General features: G+C 43.1%; 1 protein-coding gene across 1 annotated transcript in view; it reads left to right on the top strand.

Annotated features, from left to right (window-relative positions):
* The window catches only part of PTH1R (parathyroid hormone 1 receptor), a 124,790-nt gene extending 108,383 nt beyond the window's left edge, over positions 1 to 16,407 (top strand). The window contains exons 8-13 of the mRNA XM_042476995.1: positions 681 to 741; positions 1,712 to 1,778; positions 5,044 to 5,138; positions 10,776 to 10,917; positions 11,965 to 12,006; positions 13,990 to 16,407. Coding sequence (XP_042332929.1) covers positions 681 to 741; positions 1,712 to 1,778; positions 5,044 to 5,138; positions 10,776 to 10,917; positions 11,965 to 12,006; positions 13,990 to 14,352 — 770 coding nt within the window. The 3' untranslated portion in view covers positions 14,353 to 16,407. The remainder of the gene's footprint in view (positions 1 to 680; positions 742 to 1,711; positions 1,779 to 5,043; positions 5,139 to 10,775; positions 10,918 to 11,964; positions 12,007 to 13,989) is intronic.
* Positions 16,408 to 17,136: the final 729 nt, after the last annotated feature.

Below are 17,136 nucleotides of genomic sequence, written 5' to 3'. Positions count from 1 at the left end.
ACTGGGTAGTGTTGAAGAGGCTCTAGCATCACAAATGAATGGAAACTGATAAAACATTGGACTGAGCATTGGATGAAATTTGTAAGCCTCAGTTTGACAACGTAGGGAATAAAAAGGGAAGAAAACTGTGGGACTGAGGGCTCATCTGGACTGGTCAGAATACTTTGAGCTGTTCCTAGAGTATTCTGGCCCTGGAGCTGCCCCAAATTTCCCCTGTTACTCTACAACACTAAGTTAGAAATGAGGCACCTGGTATCACTCACAAGGCTGGGCACCTCATTGTGACCTTAAAAGGAGTGACTCGCAATAGCAGTGGCACTGACAGGCAGCAGCAGGGACATGTGTGTAGACAGCCACATGGCATCACTGTGAAGTGCTTCAGGTTTTCCTGGACCAAAGATCTGGAGCAAAAAGTAAGTCACTTTAATCTGTTTGAAGGCAAGGAAGGGGCAATTTGGTGTGGAGCAGCCCTTACAGCATGAAGACAGTCTACACTCAATTTGGGGATCTGGCCCTGCATTGTGAAGACAGGGCACCGTGAGGACAGGGGCAAACTGGTTCATTTGACCCATGTAGACGTGCCCTGTGTTATCGCCCACCACATGGGGACTCTCTGAAACAAAAGTGGGGGTGATGTGCAACTCTGGACACTCACATGTGCTCTTTCTATTTCTTTCCAGGGCTGCCAGCTGTATTTATCACAGTCTGGGCTAGCTTACGGGCAACGTTAGCAGACACTGAGTAAGTCTTCAGTTGGTTTTTTTGCTTTCAAAAATAAACAACTAAGTAAATCATCATTCTTCCTTGGGTCTCCTAGAAAATTTCCCTCAAATCCTATGGGTAGAGCAAAACAGAACTTGGGGTGGGCCAGACTATGCCAGGATACTCTACACTGGCCAGAATACTCCAGGAGCAACCCAAAGTATTCTGGCCCCATATCCCCCCTGTAACTTGGGCAGCTGTCCCACATGCACCCCTCTATGCCACCTGCCACCACTGCACTCCTTCTGGGGTCAAAAATGAAGCACCCAGCATCCATCACATTGCACCAGTGGCAGGTAGCATAGTGGGATGCTGCGTAAACAGTTACCCAGATGCACTCCAGAGTGCCAAGAAAGGCTTGGATGTCTCACACCTTGTTCTCTTTCTGCCAGCAGGTTAAAGCATTCTTATGCTGCCAAGGTTTTAGAAACTGATGGGATCAACCTTTAATGGTGTGCTATGCTGAAATGGTTTCCCCCATTTCTATGCAGTCTTTTAAGGAATTTTAATAACCCTATTAATAGTTTGCTATTTAAATGGCTTTTTAATTTATATTTGTAATGATGTTTGAACATTTTTAATCTGTTGTTTGTAATAAGTTGTAAACCACCTTCAGTCCTATCCTTCGGGAAAAGGTGAGATAGAAATTAATTAATTAATCAGGTAATCAATCAGTCTTGGCCCCTAGCCCTTGATGGCCCCTCTTCCATGGATTTTTCCCATCTCCTCTTAAAGCTATCTAGGCTGGCAGCTATCATTGCATCCTGTGACAGTGAGTTCCACAGTTGAGTGCATTTGAAAGGATGGGACCTGTTACTCTGATGATGCCCCAGAAAACAAGGCAACAGAGAGAAATGCCACAGAAGAAGTACTTTTCCAGTATGGCTAAGCGGTATTGTTTCAAAGGATGGATTCTATCATAATTCCGGTGGTGTTTCTGTTTCTGCAGGTGCTGGGATTTAAGTGCTGGCTATTTCAAATGGTTCATTCAGGTGCCCATCCTCACAGCTGTGATGGTGAGTAACAGAGACTAGGGGGTTGGCAATTCTGGTGAAAAATGCCATACTCGCCCTGAAGCTGGTGCTGGCAGTCCTGACAATATATGGCTGCTTCCGGGGAGAATCGGTGGGTTTTGCTCTGAACCCAATTTTGCTCCAAACTAAGCAAAGTTGCTGGAAATCCCAGTGCTTCCAGGAAACCCTGGAGTGAACTCGGGTTCTTTTGGCATATGGACAACTGGTTGGGTCTGATTGAGCTCAATCCAGTTATCCTGTTTTTAGCAAAGTACAGGAGAAGTCCCAATATGGGCACGGAGCTGTGCGATAGGACACAGTCTCAGCCCATGCCCAGATTGAGAGGAAACAGCCATTGCGATAATCTCCAAAGAGAGGCTGCAGCAATTTGCTCTTGCCTGAATCTCCAAGGAAGAGCAAGATTCTGCTTTTCCTGCTTTTCTCCCTCTTGCTGAATTGACTGTTGTATTTTGAAACCGTTTTGCACCAATTGAAGTAAAATGGGGAAAGTGGAAGGAGGAGAGAAAAACTGGGATATGTTTAAAGCAGCTGAAAAAGTGGGATGACAGAGGATTAATTGGGACTGTCCCCAGCAAATCCATCTAACTTGGGTAAGGTATTTGGAGGGAACTCAGACTTCCCAAATCTCCCAGCCAGCCTGGCCACTGGGTTGTGGGCACTGTAGGCCAAGAAAAAAGTTATTTTTCCCCACCCTCTGGAAGCATTGTCCTTCTCACAGCGCCACAACAACTCACTGCAAATTCAAGAAGAACGTCACTAGCAAAATCTTAATTGGGAAGAGAGGCAAGGAGCAATTTGCACATCTAGCATCCATTTGCTTCACTTCATCCAAGCACAAAACTGACAAAGCTCAGTGCTCCTTTTTTCTGCTTCAGTGCAAAACCATTCTTCCTCCCCCCCCCCTTCAAATAAAAACAATAAACAAGGAAAAAGCTTGCATTGGAAAAGAATTTGGGCCTAACAAGAAGGAAGGGGGGCAGGAAAATCCTGGTGTTAATTCAGGAAAAAAGATGACAGACTCTCTAGGGAATAAAAAAACAGCCAAGCATGCAGCGCTGATGCATCTGCAGAGACTAAACAAAAGGCATATCACAGAGCCTGCAACTCATTCACTCCTTTGCCTTTGGAAACTTCTCAAGGAAAAAAAATGTATCTGCACATGTCCTGGGATTTGATTCACTGAAGTACATCATCTCCATCAAAACCAACTCAGCGACTGAGATCCTACATGTCCACACAGCTAGCGTGGCTCATGTGGTAATGTCCAAAGTAGCATCCTCGCATGGAAAGAATAGCTACATGGGGTTATTTTTGCACAAGAATGCCAGGGTTTGCATAGAAAACAGCAATCTTGTACAAAAGTGCATATGGCTGTCTGGAAATGAGCGTCTGCAGCACACTCTGAATTTCATAACTTTATGAACCCGTACCTATATTGCAGAAATATAACAAAATCCTGTTAAAGAATTGCAAAGATGCATCCAATATGCATCAGGTAGTCGGATTAGTATCAGGAATGTCTGATGCACACTGGGCATTTCTGGTGCACACCAGACACTTATGATTCACATTGGGCCCTTGTGATGCTCATTAGGCACTTCTTGCACTCACTGGGCACTTCTGATGCACACTGGGCACATTGAGCACTCCTCTTGTGCTCCAGCCCTTCCAAGCTGATGTCCAGATACGCATCAGGAGTGCACCTAATATGTATCAGTGCTCAATGCCCATTGGAGCCATGGTGCATCACTCACATCACTGGCTACCGTTGCGCATTGGACACACATATATTGTAATGTCATGGCAGTCCCTATACTGCAAAACTACTCACTTTCATTTTCCACACATATAGGTCCCACTTGTGAAGATGTCAGTCCAAGGCTGAATTTCAGACAGAGCTTTTTTTCCTGTAAACCCCATGACTTTTATGGAAACCCCCCCCCCTCCATAACCCACATGTATTTCCATGCAGAATCATTTCCCAAAACACTTTGGGATGTGCAGAAACCATGCAAAAGCTGCACAGAAATATTCAGTTTCTCTGCAGCCGGGAGAAAACGGCGGAAATTATTTGTTACAAGGACGAAATAGTCAACCATTTGCATCCCTTGCAAGGGGTGTTTGTTTATCATTGTTTAGTTTATTATAACATTTATATTCTGCCCATGTCACGAGATCTCAGGATGTAGTCCGAGTCAAATTGGTTTAAGATTAAAGCACTTTAAAACAATAAATAAAGTTTAATACAGCTTTAAAGGGTTTGAAGAGTTTAGACCCCTGTGAATTTAATATTTCGGCAAAAAATCAGCTGGGCCCTAATGGCATTAGTACAGATTGTAACTGGAAAATTATGACATTATAACTGACTAACAGGAGGCTAGTATTACTTAAAATCATAGAATCATAGATTCTAAGTAACGCTGGCATCCTGTTAGTTACAGTATCATAAATTAGAGTGATAACCTGTACCTGTTTACTTCTTTGGACTACAGCTCCCAGAATGCTCCAGTCAGCACAACCGTTGGGTCTGGTCATCTGGTGGGGGAACTCAGGAGATTGCAACCTAAACTTGTGGCCATGACATGCTTTTGTCTGTGTGCAGCATTTATCTCCTTTGCTTTCATGGTGACAAAACCTGTTATCCAACAAAGAGCCAACCCTCAGTCTCCAGTGGCAAAACTACTACTACTATTAATAATAATAATAATAATGTGATCATCTTTGCTGCTGATTTTATTACAGGAAGGCCCTGCTTATCTGACAGGTTAGGGGCCAGAGGACTGTCCGAAAGTGGAATTGGTTGGAAAGTGGAACTTTTTTAAAGCTTGCAAATGAACTCTAGCTGCTGAAAACACGAATTGGGCATTTTATGTCAGTTTTGAATGTGCAAAAGCTAAATTAATACAGAGTGTGTGCAAGAAGTCCCAAGTGAGCCTTTTAGACAAGAAGAACTGTCAAATTAATGGAACTTGTCTGCAACTTGCAAGTGTTGAAAGAACAATTGGTCAGAAAGTGAAGCACCAAAAACTGAGGAAAGCCTATATTTAGGACTTTTTGCTACCTTGCCATGGTTTTGCTGTTTTTAGTTAACGTTGTTTTAATGCTCTGTTCACCACCCACTCTATTTATTGAGCAGTAAAAAAAAAAAAAGAGGTGCAGTGAAGAATCATAACATTAAAAGGCTTTTCAGTTCATCTTTCCTCTCTAATACTCCCCTTTTACTTTTCCCTCTTTACCTCTCTTCCAGGCAAATTTTATTCTTTTTATCAAAATTATACGAGTCCTAGCAACCAAACTCCGGGAGACCAATGCAGGGAGATGTGATACAAGACAACAGTATAGGTAAGTCACAGGAACGTAGAGCTGGAAGGGATCCCAAGGATCATATAGTCCAGCCTGCTTTCAGTGGAGGAATCCCAACTCAAGCATCCTTTAGAGGTGGCAACCTAAACACTTCTTTGAAGCTGCTAGTGAAGTGCACCACTTTCTCTGGAAGTCTGTTCTACTATCAAGTAGCTTTTAGTCTCAGGAAGGCCTTCCTTGTGTTTAGTCAGAGGCTGCATCTGCATTGCAAAAGCAATGCAGTTTGACGCCACTTTAATTGTCATGGCTCAATGCTGTGGAATGCTGGGATTTGTAGTTTTGTGGGAAATTTAACCGTCTCTGGATCTGGGGATTTGGAGAGCTGACTATGGCCTGGTACAGATGGGCCTTGTGGCATGTCTTGATGGCGTGCTAGGTTTTTGCCTCGGGGCATCTCTTACAGACGCCCCGCAACCCTAGCATGTCTTCCATACATCAAAATGGCGGCACTATGTACAGATGGGCGTCATTTTGACGCGACAGACACCTAGCGTCCGCATGCTATGGCACCCTAATGATGTCGTGAGTGTGCCACTGGTGCACTGTGGCATCATTACAGTGCCACAAAAAGATCCTGCTTTTTGTGGGATCTTTTTGCTCCACAAGGAAGCCGCGCAGTTTGTCCACTGCAGCTTCCTCGCGGAGCAAACCAGGGCACCAGCAGACCGCCCTTTCTGGGCAGTCTGTACCGGGCCTATATATCACGTTGGAATTCATGTCAAAGCTAAATTAACACATAATATATATACAAAAGTATGTGAGAGTGGTCCTAAGTAAGATTATCATAATCATAGGCAAGAAGAACTGATGAAAGAACAGAGCCCTTATTGAATTAATAGAACTTGTCTGAAATTTGCAAACGTTGAAAGAGCAAGTCATCGGAAAGCGAGGCACACAGGGGAAGCCTATATTTTGGATTTATGTTTTACTATGTGTTTTGTGTTTTATATTTTGTTGTGCTACAACAAACTACAAATCCCAGGATTCCATGGGATGGAGCCATGGCAGTTAGAGCAGTGTCAAACTGCATTAATTCTGCAGTGTGACAGCAGCCTCAATCTCCCTTCTTTTAATTTGAATCCCCTGGTTTGACTCCTGCCTTCTGAAGGAGCAGGAAAAAAGCTCACTCCACTTTCCACATGACAATCTTTCAGATATTTCATGCATTCAGATGACTGTCGATTATAATATTACAAGTATTTTCAAGGGGCATATGGTCACTAGGCCCACAGTCCAGTTGTTTTAGAGTTATTTAGGAAGGTGGTACAGATGCATGCCATACATCCAAAACACACTGCAGAAATAATTCAGTTTGAGACTACTTTAACTGCCCTGGCTCAATGCTGGGAGTTGTAGTTTTATGAGGCATTCAGCCTTCTGTGTCAGAGAGCTCTGGTGCTACAAAAAACCTACAGTTCCCAGGATTCCCTCGCACTGAGCCAGAGCAGTTAAAGTGGTCTCAAACTGATTTATTTCTGCAGTGTGTTTTGGACCACAGTCATTTGCTGATAAAAGTCATATCACCTGAAGAATGGTTCAGGGATTTTCCTGAGAAAGATCCAGCAACTGGGAACTCTTAAGTGATGCAAAACAGTCCAAGGGGTTGTGAAGAAAGGGATGGATTTCACAAACAGACCAAAAGCATCAACCAACTCTTTGGGCTTTAGATTTCTAAATGTCAGATCCTTCCCAGCCCAATCTTGGTTAGAGGAGAATGTCGGTTTCCTTCAGAAGTGGTTTTGGCCTTCAACAAGACGCCACGCACTGCTACAAAAATGTCTAGCGACACCTGTCATCAACCTTTGAGATCTGCTTAGGCTGCAATGTTGGCTCGACAAGGCGTTAGGAACGTGGCATTTCCAGGACCCAACATACAAGCCCTCTGTTCGCCCCAAACGCTTGAGCCACATCTGAGCAATGCTGGCAAGCCAACCGTTCGCTTTTGTCAAATTGCCTAGTTTGTTTAGAGAGAGAGGATGAGGACGAGGCAGGGGGTGCGGAGCAAACCTTAAACATTTGGAAAGAAAATGTTTAATTTGAAGCACGGAGGAGGGAGGTTGCAATCTGCAACCAGTCTTGAAAGAAGAAATAGCCAGGATTGTTTTCCAGCTTGGTCAAGAGACCTATCATTTACCTACGGATTTATTTCATGCTCTTTGAGGCTTGTTATTAATTATGGTTTGGATGCGCTCCGTCCGTTCTGGATGGTGTTTTTCCAGTTCCCCAACTCGACGCTGCCAGAGAAGGGAAAGCTCTCAGCCTACAGGCAACGATGCCCGCTCGGTAATTGCCTCCATGCGGTGCCACGGCCGCTGTTGGCAGGGCATCCTTGCTTCCCTCCTCCTTCTCAGCATCATTTCCAGTCAGATCCTCTTCCCTCGGGGAGCGCTGCTTCTAAACAGTACCAGATGTCCATCTCTGGTCATACTTTCTCAGATACGCTCTGGAGGTCTGTGGCATTTGTGAGGGATTCTTGCGTTTCTGTCCCGTCTATCCTCCGTAGGAATCTTAGAACAATAACAGGGGGTTTCCTGGGTGGTCTTGCTTCCTTGCTTGGACTTCAAATGGCCATTTATTTTCATTTCTTAAATTCCTGTCTGCTTTCCATCCCAAAGACTTGGGTTCCTTTCACAGCAGAATTACATTACTCCGTACCCTCCAGTTGCCCTGGTTTCGATGGTCTTGATTACTCCTCAGTTGTCCCACTTCAGGTGCATCTACATGGCAGAAACAATGCAGTTTGATGCCATCTTAAGGGATGTCGCTTCATCCCATGAAATCTTGGGGTTTGTATATTTATATGGTTTTAACCTTCAACCTTCTCTGCCAAAGAGTGCCAGTGCCTGGCAAACCTATGAATCCAAGGTTTCTGTAGGATGGAGCCATGGCTGTGAAAGTAGCATCAAACTGCATCTGTTTCTGTAGTGTAGGTGCAGCTGCTATTAAAATGTCCTGGTTTTTCACTCTTCCTCCCAACTTCTCCTTGACTTTCTTCATTGGAGAGATGGGTCTCCCCCAGAAGATCTCAAAAGACAAACAAATTCATAGGAAAGAGTCCTGTCCTTCAGATAGCCTGGACCTGAATTATATGGAGGGGCTTTATAAGTCTTAACCAGAACTTGGAATTGTATTCAGAAAAGGACTGGCAACCAATGAGACTATTGCAATGGACCATTGCCTCCTGTTGCTGTTGCTCATTAGGAGGTATTTTTAACCTGCTGAAATCTTTCAACTGCGGCAATGCCACATTGAAAGTGTCACCCTGACTTTGCCTCAAGGCAACCGAGGTGAGAAGTGACTGTTGCCTGAAGCTTATTAGGGGGGAAAGGCTGCAGCTTTCTCATCAGATGGTTTTTGCTGGAAGGTGCCCTGGAGGGCAGAGATGGTGAGATGCCGTCTGACAATTCCTCAGGCTAGTTCCAGTTAATTTTTAAAGCACTCTGATCTTCTGTCAAATTTATTTATTCAAAGTTTCCATAAAGGTATAGGAAAATCAAGGCTATTGTTAGCTGTTCCGCCCCGAAACATTAAAGCAAAGTCTGCAGAAGTCCAGCTTGTATAACAACAACGTGCTGGAAACAGAAAATATCTGATCTCAGTTGAAAACAATAGGAAACTGCAAAGCAAGGATGCTATTTATAAAATCCACTGGAGAAATAGGAAGAAGTTTTTGGGGGGGGGGAAACTATGATCGAGTTTAATTAGTTGTTCAGTAGGAGTTAGAGATAGGTAGGTAGGTAGGTAGGTAGGTAGGTAAGTAGGTAGGTAGGTAAGTACCTAAATCTTATGGCCCTGTTACTATCTTATTAATGAATATTTTGACATTTTTTAATCTCTGGATTCAGTTCACAGTTGTGGAAGCAGAGGGAGCATCTACAACGCAGAAATAATGCAATTTGACTTGTGGTTTTGTGAAATGTGTCGCACGCATTGTTTTGCTGAGCTGCTTCTTGATGTTGTTGTTGTTGTTGTTATGTGCCTTCAAGTGAATTGTGACTCACAGGATGCATCTGTACTGTAGCAATGATGCAGTTTGACGCCACTTTAATTGTCATGGCTCCATCCTACAGAATTCTGGGATTTGTAATTTGGTGACACACTAGCCCTCTTTGGCAAAGAAGGTTAAAGACCCTTTGAAACTACAAATCCTAGGATTCCACAGGATGGAGTTACAGCACTTAAAGTGGTGTCAAACTGCATTATTTCTACAGTGTAGATGTACCCAGAGTTGCACATTGCTGTGGGCATTCAAATGGCTGAACACAAGTGGGTTGGATGAGTTTGTGTTTATTGCTGGAGCAAGAGAGTGGTATAACTAGGAAAAATGATGGAGCTTTCTGCCTTCAGAAAGCAGCTTGCTAATCTTATATATTCAGTTACAAGCAAGCATTGGATAGTGCAGAACTAATGCAGTGCAAGATCATAAAATAATCTTAAGCATTGGCTATGGTATCCCTAAGAGCCAGTGTGGTCTAGTGGGTTGAGTGATGGACTATGACTCTGGAGACCAGGGTTCAAATTGTGGCTCAACCACCAAAACCCACTGGGTGAACTTGGGCAAGTCACATGCCACTGACAAAACTTGCCAAGAAAACCCATAAGTCAATAAATGACTTGAAGGCAAACAACAACAACAACAACAACATATAATTCCCTATTTTCTGCAAGGTTAGGTATAGAGAAAGGCACCTAGGGTGGAATAACAGGCACAGGTGACTTGTCCAATAGCCAGCCAGATCTATTCTGAGAAACGGTCTAACCACGATGGCCCTATCTTTGCTAACATTGTCTTTCTGCCTGCTGATACACAAATTGCAATTGCTCGCAGACCGTCTCCTATCTAAGAAATGAAGCCAAAGCCTACAAACAGTTCTGTGCAATGCTTTGCACATTCAGTTGTGCATTCCATTGAGTAATGTTACCGTTCAACACAAAGGTTACATCACACAATCAATGTATAATTTTGTATGTGATGATATATGCTACATAATTTTTGTACTTGGGGTTGTTTAAGTATGTATATCCTGACACCAATATAGTTGGCCCTCTGTATCCATGGATTCTTTATCCATGGATTCAACTATACATGGCTTGTAAGCATTTTTCTTTTTTAAAAAATCCAAAAAGCAAACTTTGATTTTGCCATTTTATATAAGGGGCACCATTTTACTGTGCCATTATATCCACTGGGACATGAGCATCCATGGTTTTTGGTATCCATTGGGGGTCCTGGAAGTATACCCCCAGCAGATACCAAGGACCCATTGTCTTATACCAAGTCTATTATTTTAAGGTCAGTTTTCAATTGATTGATTGCATTAATATCAAGGCAGTTGGAGATCTGATTTTCTAAACTGCCATCCTGGTAGGTTTTGTATGCAGTGAAGATTAGCAGAATGCCCCGTCTTGGGTCTCAGGATCTAAGCAAAGCACTTTGCAATGTCACTGAATACCTCTGGAAGCTAACATCGCAAAAAGGCACGGCTATATTAGAAAATACTTTGTCTGTTGCCAGTCTAGCCAGCTCAGCCCTGGGTGCCAAGAAGCTGAACTCTCTGGGTCAAGAGTTATTAAAGATTCCCTTATTCTTTCTCCTCCCTCTGTTCTGTTCTTCAGGAAGCTGCTGAAATCGACTCTGGTCCTTATGCCTCTCTTTGGAGTTCATTATATCGTTTTTATGGCTATGCCGTACACCGAAGTGTCAGGGATCCTCTGGCAAATTCAAATGCACTATGAAATGCTCTTCAACTCTTTCCAGGTATGGTGCATCCTACGCAGGGGACAGCTTCCCTGTTTTAAACCCAAGAAATCTACACAACTCTGTGCTCATGTCTCACTGGTAATCCACTCCCATTTTAGTTGTATTTGTTTTAATTTTTAGAAGTCTCCTTGAGTCTCAGAGGTAGCATATAGATCTGGGATGGGCAACTTTGGAGGGCTTGAAACTACATTAGTCTCCCGGAGACCTTGGAGAGATACAACGCATCACTGCACTTTGTGTATAAAGTGTATATGAAACCTAAATGAATTTCACATTTAGGCTTGGGTCCAAGACCTCATTATGTGCATGCACATATTCCAAAACTGGAGGAGGGGAGGATTCTGAATCCAAAGACGCTTCTGGTGCCAAGCATTTCAAATGAGGGGGATCTGTATGTTGGTAGACCTTGGCTACAGTACTGCTCCCAGTAGATAACCATGCTAACCATCAAACACCAGAAACGCCACCTTTCTCACAATGCCATTGAACAATATTGCAATGTGGACACTGTGCAGATTCAAAATGGTGAATAGCAGTGGTTATTGAGGAACAGGTCCTGGGAGGGGAAAGTATTGGGGGGGCTCAGGTGGGGGGCAATTGTTTCAAGGTGACCCAACATCTATTTTTATTTATATTATATTATTAATTTTATGCCACCTTTCCCACAGAAAGGGATTCAAGATGGCTCACAAGATAAAGGGAGAAAACCGCCTTTTCCAGGCAGAAAATAAGATTTCTTCACAGGCATAGTATTTTCTGCATTTCTGCACAAAGCATTCATGTGCAAATTTTGCACAGAATAAATTTGAATCGTGGAGATCCTTGCTACTCCAGGATTCCTCTTGTCAGGGCTTCTGGACACCTCAGGACACCTGCATTTCCACCATTTCCCAAATATTTTCAAATGTTCTTTCCATTGCTAGCAAGCATAATGGTTGGGCAATTTGGGGTTTTTTTGTCCAACAGTTAACTGTTTAGACTCTGCAAACAGCTTTGGACCAGGCTAGAGGGATGTTAATTTGTTCTTCTTCTTCTTCTTTCTAGGGATTTTTTGTCGCCATTATCTATTGTTTTTGCAATGGGGAGGTAAGTCTCTTAGAACCAAACTACACAATTGTTGCCGAATGTGATGTCTCTACCCCTGGACTATACAGTTTCCAGGAACAAGAAAAAGGAAAACTCAATGTTTTGAGGGAATATATATTGAGGAGACAGTTCTAGAGCTAGCCTGTTGTGTCCTGTTGAAGATGAAGATGAAAGATATTTAATTTTTAAAAAACAACATGGGAGAGTACTTCATTTCTGATCCCTATAGTCTGAAATGGTACCGTCCAGCAAAAGAGGCATCACACGAGGTTACTAGTTGCACGTGTCTACCTCACAGATTGTGTGCCATTACCTTTGTCAGTATGATTTCTTCTATCAATGTTTCTTCTTTTAAAGTCCCATTGTCATATATTTTGACAGAATCTCCTTGGCCACTTGAAAGTACACTCATCCCTCCACATTCTCTGGAGTTAGGGATGAAGGACGCATGGAAATGTGGAAAAACTGCAAATAACAAAAACACTATGTTTTTACCTGAGGGAATACTTCTCTGGGAATCTCTAGGTGCTCCAGTGCAACTCTGGGGTCAATATCTGGCAGACATTGACCATAGAACTGCGATGGAGGAGCTACAAAGGCCTAGTGGAGTGTTCTCTCTAGGAATAATCTCTAGGTCCTTCAGTGCAATTTTTGGTTAAAGTTGAGCATAGACTTGTGCTGGAAGACCTAGATATTCCTAGAGAGAACATATTAATCAAATCCGTGAATAATCAAATCCACAAAAGTCAAAGCTGCAAATGTGGAGGGACAAGGGTATCCACATTTGCTGGGGTTTGTGGCACGGGACCCCCATGAAACTAGAAAAGCCGTAAAAAGATTTAACTATTTTTTCTACAACTGGCTCTCCAGTGCAACTCTATGGTCAACATCTGGCAGAAGTTGGCCATACGATTGTCCTGGGGGCCCTACAAATGCCCAGAGAAGTGTTTTCTCTTGGAAAATTGTCTCAGCCTTCTCTCCTCCAAGCTAAACGTACCCAGGTCCCTAAGCTATTCCTCATAGGATTTCTCCGTCCTGCACTGTTTGGCTGATATGGGCAGCTAAAATGCCCCAAGAAAGCTGAGGAGATGGCATAGGCAGGAGATTGTGCTGGAGGAACCTGCACCCTTTCTTTTGAGAGGAACTTGTCCAAATGCCATCTTTTGCAGGTGGGCCCCAGGTCAACCGTAGAGCAAGTAGAAAATGCCAGGTTCAGTCCACACCAAAAGGACCAGTTAGCAAATGATGGGAAGGACCATGTCCTGAGGCAGAGAGGAATTCCTGCAGAGCAGATAGACAGTACTGCTTCAGATAAAGGGAAAAGCCTGAATTAATTAATCAAGTAGCTGAAAAATTGACTAAACGTCATTGACTAAGATTGCCTTCATCAGATGACAATGTTAATTTTCTTCCCAGTTGTTATGAGGGGCATAAAAAACACAGAATTTCTCATACTTGATGAGGAAAAGGGTCTGAACACACTGAGCTATTTTGTTGAGAAAAGGTTCAACCACCATCAGATTTTTAATATGTCAGGATTCTTTGTGAAAGATGTGTTTGTTCAAAAACATGGCTTTATACAGAAAATGGTGTATTTTGTGAGAAATGCATTGGGGCTTTTGCACAAAAAACATGTTTTGCACAAAATCCAAGAATTGTTAGTTTGTTAGTTTCTTCGTTTGTTTGCTTTGCACACATGATTTCCCCCCCAAAAAAAAATCATGTTCTTTGTCATAAATTACCACAAAATCACCCAAAACTCCCATAACCTCAGCCAGGGGGAAGATGATGATAACTTTTGAAACTATTCATTCTTGCAAGCAGGAAAGCGACGATCAAAATTTGGCACTCCTAGTTGGGCATCTCAGTTGGGAGAGGTCAAATTGCACAGCCCACAATTACTGTCAAAATGGCATCTCTCTCAAATCCTTCCCTGCTTCCCGTCCCGTAATAAGTCTGCTTTCTCTTTCTTGACTTTGTCAGGTTCAAGCAGAAATAAAGAAGTCATGGAGCAGATGGACGTTAGCGCTTGACTTTAAAAGGAAAGCCCGCAGTGGGAGCACCACCTATAGCTACGGACCCATGGTGTCCCACACCAGCGTCACGAATGTGACCACGAGGGGAGGGATCGCCCTCCATCTCAACACGAGACTCGTTCCAGGGTCCCTCAACGGACATCGGAATTTGCCCGGATATGTAAAAAATGGCTCCATTTCAGAGAATTCCATGCCTTCCTCTGGGCCAGAACAGTATAACAAAGATGAGGAGTATCTCAATGGTTCGGGACTCTACAATGGAGACAAGCCAACGGTACTCGTCGAAGAAGAGAAGGAGACCGTGATGTAAATGGAAGGGGGAGAAAATGGTCCGATGCTCAAATAGGAGGCTCCCAGGAAGCTCTGGGTGTTCAAAGGAATGCCCCGCCAATTGCAAAATGGCCTGTAGACAGTTGTTTCCCCTTGTTGTTCTTTGGAACAAGAAATCAAGTTCTGTGGGGAAATGTAGGCCAGTTGTCTGGTGATCGCACACACTTTGCTCCATGGTCTCCTGTCCCAAAGTGTTAATGGTGGTGTGGGATCTCTAGACCCATCAGAATTTGTCATGCCGGTTTGAAAATGAAGGAAATACTCAGTTTACAAGGAGGTACCCAAGGGCACTCTGTAGGGTTGATCTGCAGCACAGAAGGGAATTGTCCATGTGTCACGTTTCAGGACCAAGTGGGCCAAGGCTTGATCACCATTGCCCTTTAGGGGTACAATCTGCCTTGGGGTGTTTTCGGGTTCCCCTTTTCTTGCAACAAAATTGGATTTGCCATCTGGTAGATCTACCCAAGATGGGCTCGGAGCAGTGAATTCTTTCTTGCTGGTTGTAGCTAAGAGGTGTAAGTTTGGGTGTGGGGCTTGAATCGTGGCTCGAAAGAATGCTTGACAATTTTTTTAAATGGTTGCAAAATGGTTTTCTTTGAGTGTTGAGAAAGCCTGACAAGGAGAATCCTAGATGAGCAAGAATTTTACCAGTTCGGGACTTATTCTGCCTGAAAAAAATGCATGTGGGTCTTTTGAGTGTGCAAAACAAGATAAAAAAAGACCAGGTTTCCTGCAGAGAAAACAAGATTTGTGCATATAAAAGAAGTTTCCTTCACAGGAAACAGCAATTTTTTTGTGCAGGTAACACCGTTTCTACACAGAAAAACAAATTTCCCTGCAGTGTCAATAATTTTCTGCAAATGTCATTTTCGGCACCAAAGGCAACACTTCCATGCAGAAAACAGGCTTCATGTGCAGAATGCAGTATTTATTGCATAGAAAACATTTCTGTACATACAATGTCATTTGCTGTACAAAAAGACCACATGTGATCTTTTCCCCCACACAGAATAAGTCCCAAACTCAAACTTTGCACAGTTTTCAATTACTTACCCTCAACAAGGAGGGGAAAGAAGACCCTAAACTTATTCATTCTTGTCTGCAATTGTGAAATGTATGAAGATTTACCTCCCTGTTGCAACCTGATCTTGGTTTTATAGTATGTTAATGATCATGACCCAAGGAGTCCTGGGAATTGTAATAACTACAGTTACATGGACAGAGGAAATGCTTTCCATCTCTCATGTAGGCATGGCCTGTATGCCAAGGCCAGCTTCTTCCTTCTTTCCATTTAGCAAAGTCCAAACCCTGGGAGCAAAACAGCCCCTTGGCTAAATAAACTGTGACCAGTGTATAATAGCTGCAATTGTTTGTACATACCTCTAATTATTAAATAATGGCATAATAAGGTTCTTGCAGCCAAGCCTGCAAAAATCGTTGCCTTTGCCCACGAAATCATGCAATAAAACGATTCTGCCCCTCAAAATGGAAGTTGATTCTCAGCATCCATTGCTCCCCTGAAAAAAGGGGGGGGGGAGAAAAGAAGTTCCCAGACCTCTTAGTGGGAAATCATGACAGTGAATAAGTTCATTTAAAAATCAACTTGCCTGCAAAGGCCCTGATCAATTGATTGAAATGGCCACATGAGAAAAAAATTTGGAGTCATGCGTCCCAGGTACCATTCACACTAGAGAATTATGGCACTGTGATTCCATTTTAATGACTATGGTTCCATCCTATGGAATCCTGGGGTTTGCAGTGTAGAGAGTTCTAGTGCCTCCCAAACTACAAACCCCAGGATTCCACAGGGATGGCGCCATGGCAATTAAAGTGGAATAACAGTACTTTAGTTGTGCAGTGTGAATGGGGCCCCAGAAATACGAATGGCCTATGAGAGACATGGCACAGAAAGAAATATAGATGAACCAGTGGCTCAGCTGTACAAGCAGAGCAGTGTGCACTGTGTAATTTTTTAAAAATTGTGTCACTGAGAAAAGATGGATCCTATGATTGATATAAATTATACAAATTTGCACACTTGTGATTGTGTTTTGCGTAATTGGTTCCACGGTTTTATTTGTTGGCATTGTATTTGCTGCTTTGGTTAGTCGTATGGAATGGTAAGGGACTATTCAAAAGCATTAAGACCCAAACCCCAAGTACACATATGTACACACACACCAAACCCCAGAGCATTGTAAAAGCTTATTCATCCCCCTACTGTGAGGTTCGTTTCAGGGCTACAACTTCCAGAATCCCCCTGCTAGCCAGTGGGACTACAGCTCCCAGGATCTCAGAGGACTGGGGGATTTGTAGTGCAAGAGCAACTTCTCTGAGCTCTAGACTTCACTATGCCTTGCTCACACACTTTGCAATATTTTACCCTAACCATATGGTTTATGCACTAGCTTTTGCAAAAGCAATAGCAGAATTCATCCATTGCTCTTAACATCCTATTGCTTTTGATATTATTGCTCCACTTCTGCAGAAGCATTATAATGACTTTATGGCTTTGGGTGAATACAAGACAGCTGATATGAAAGCTGGAAACGAATGCAGCTGAAGGCAGGATGATTCCCACACCTAGACTTATTTGAGAGCACTATGTGTCTCCTCAGTTAATCACACATACGGAAGCTATGTGTAGCAACCAGGACAACTCGCTCCAAAGTTATGCTGCGAAAGAAACCAAGCTTCAGAAATTTGAGTCAGCTTTCTGAACCCTTCCTGACAATGGAGCTAATCTGATGCAGTTTGACATCAC

Source organism: Sceloporus undulatus, chromosome 6 (genome assembly GCF_019175285.1).
Source record: "Sceloporus undulatus isolate JIND9_A2432 ecotype Alabama chromosome 6, SceUnd_v1.1, whole genome shotgun sequence".
Classification (NCBI taxonomy): domain Eukaryota; kingdom Metazoa; phylum Chordata; class Lepidosauria; order Squamata; family Phrynosomatidae; genus Sceloporus; species Sceloporus undulatus.
This window is presented reverse-complemented; position numbering and strand designations above follow the sequence as displayed.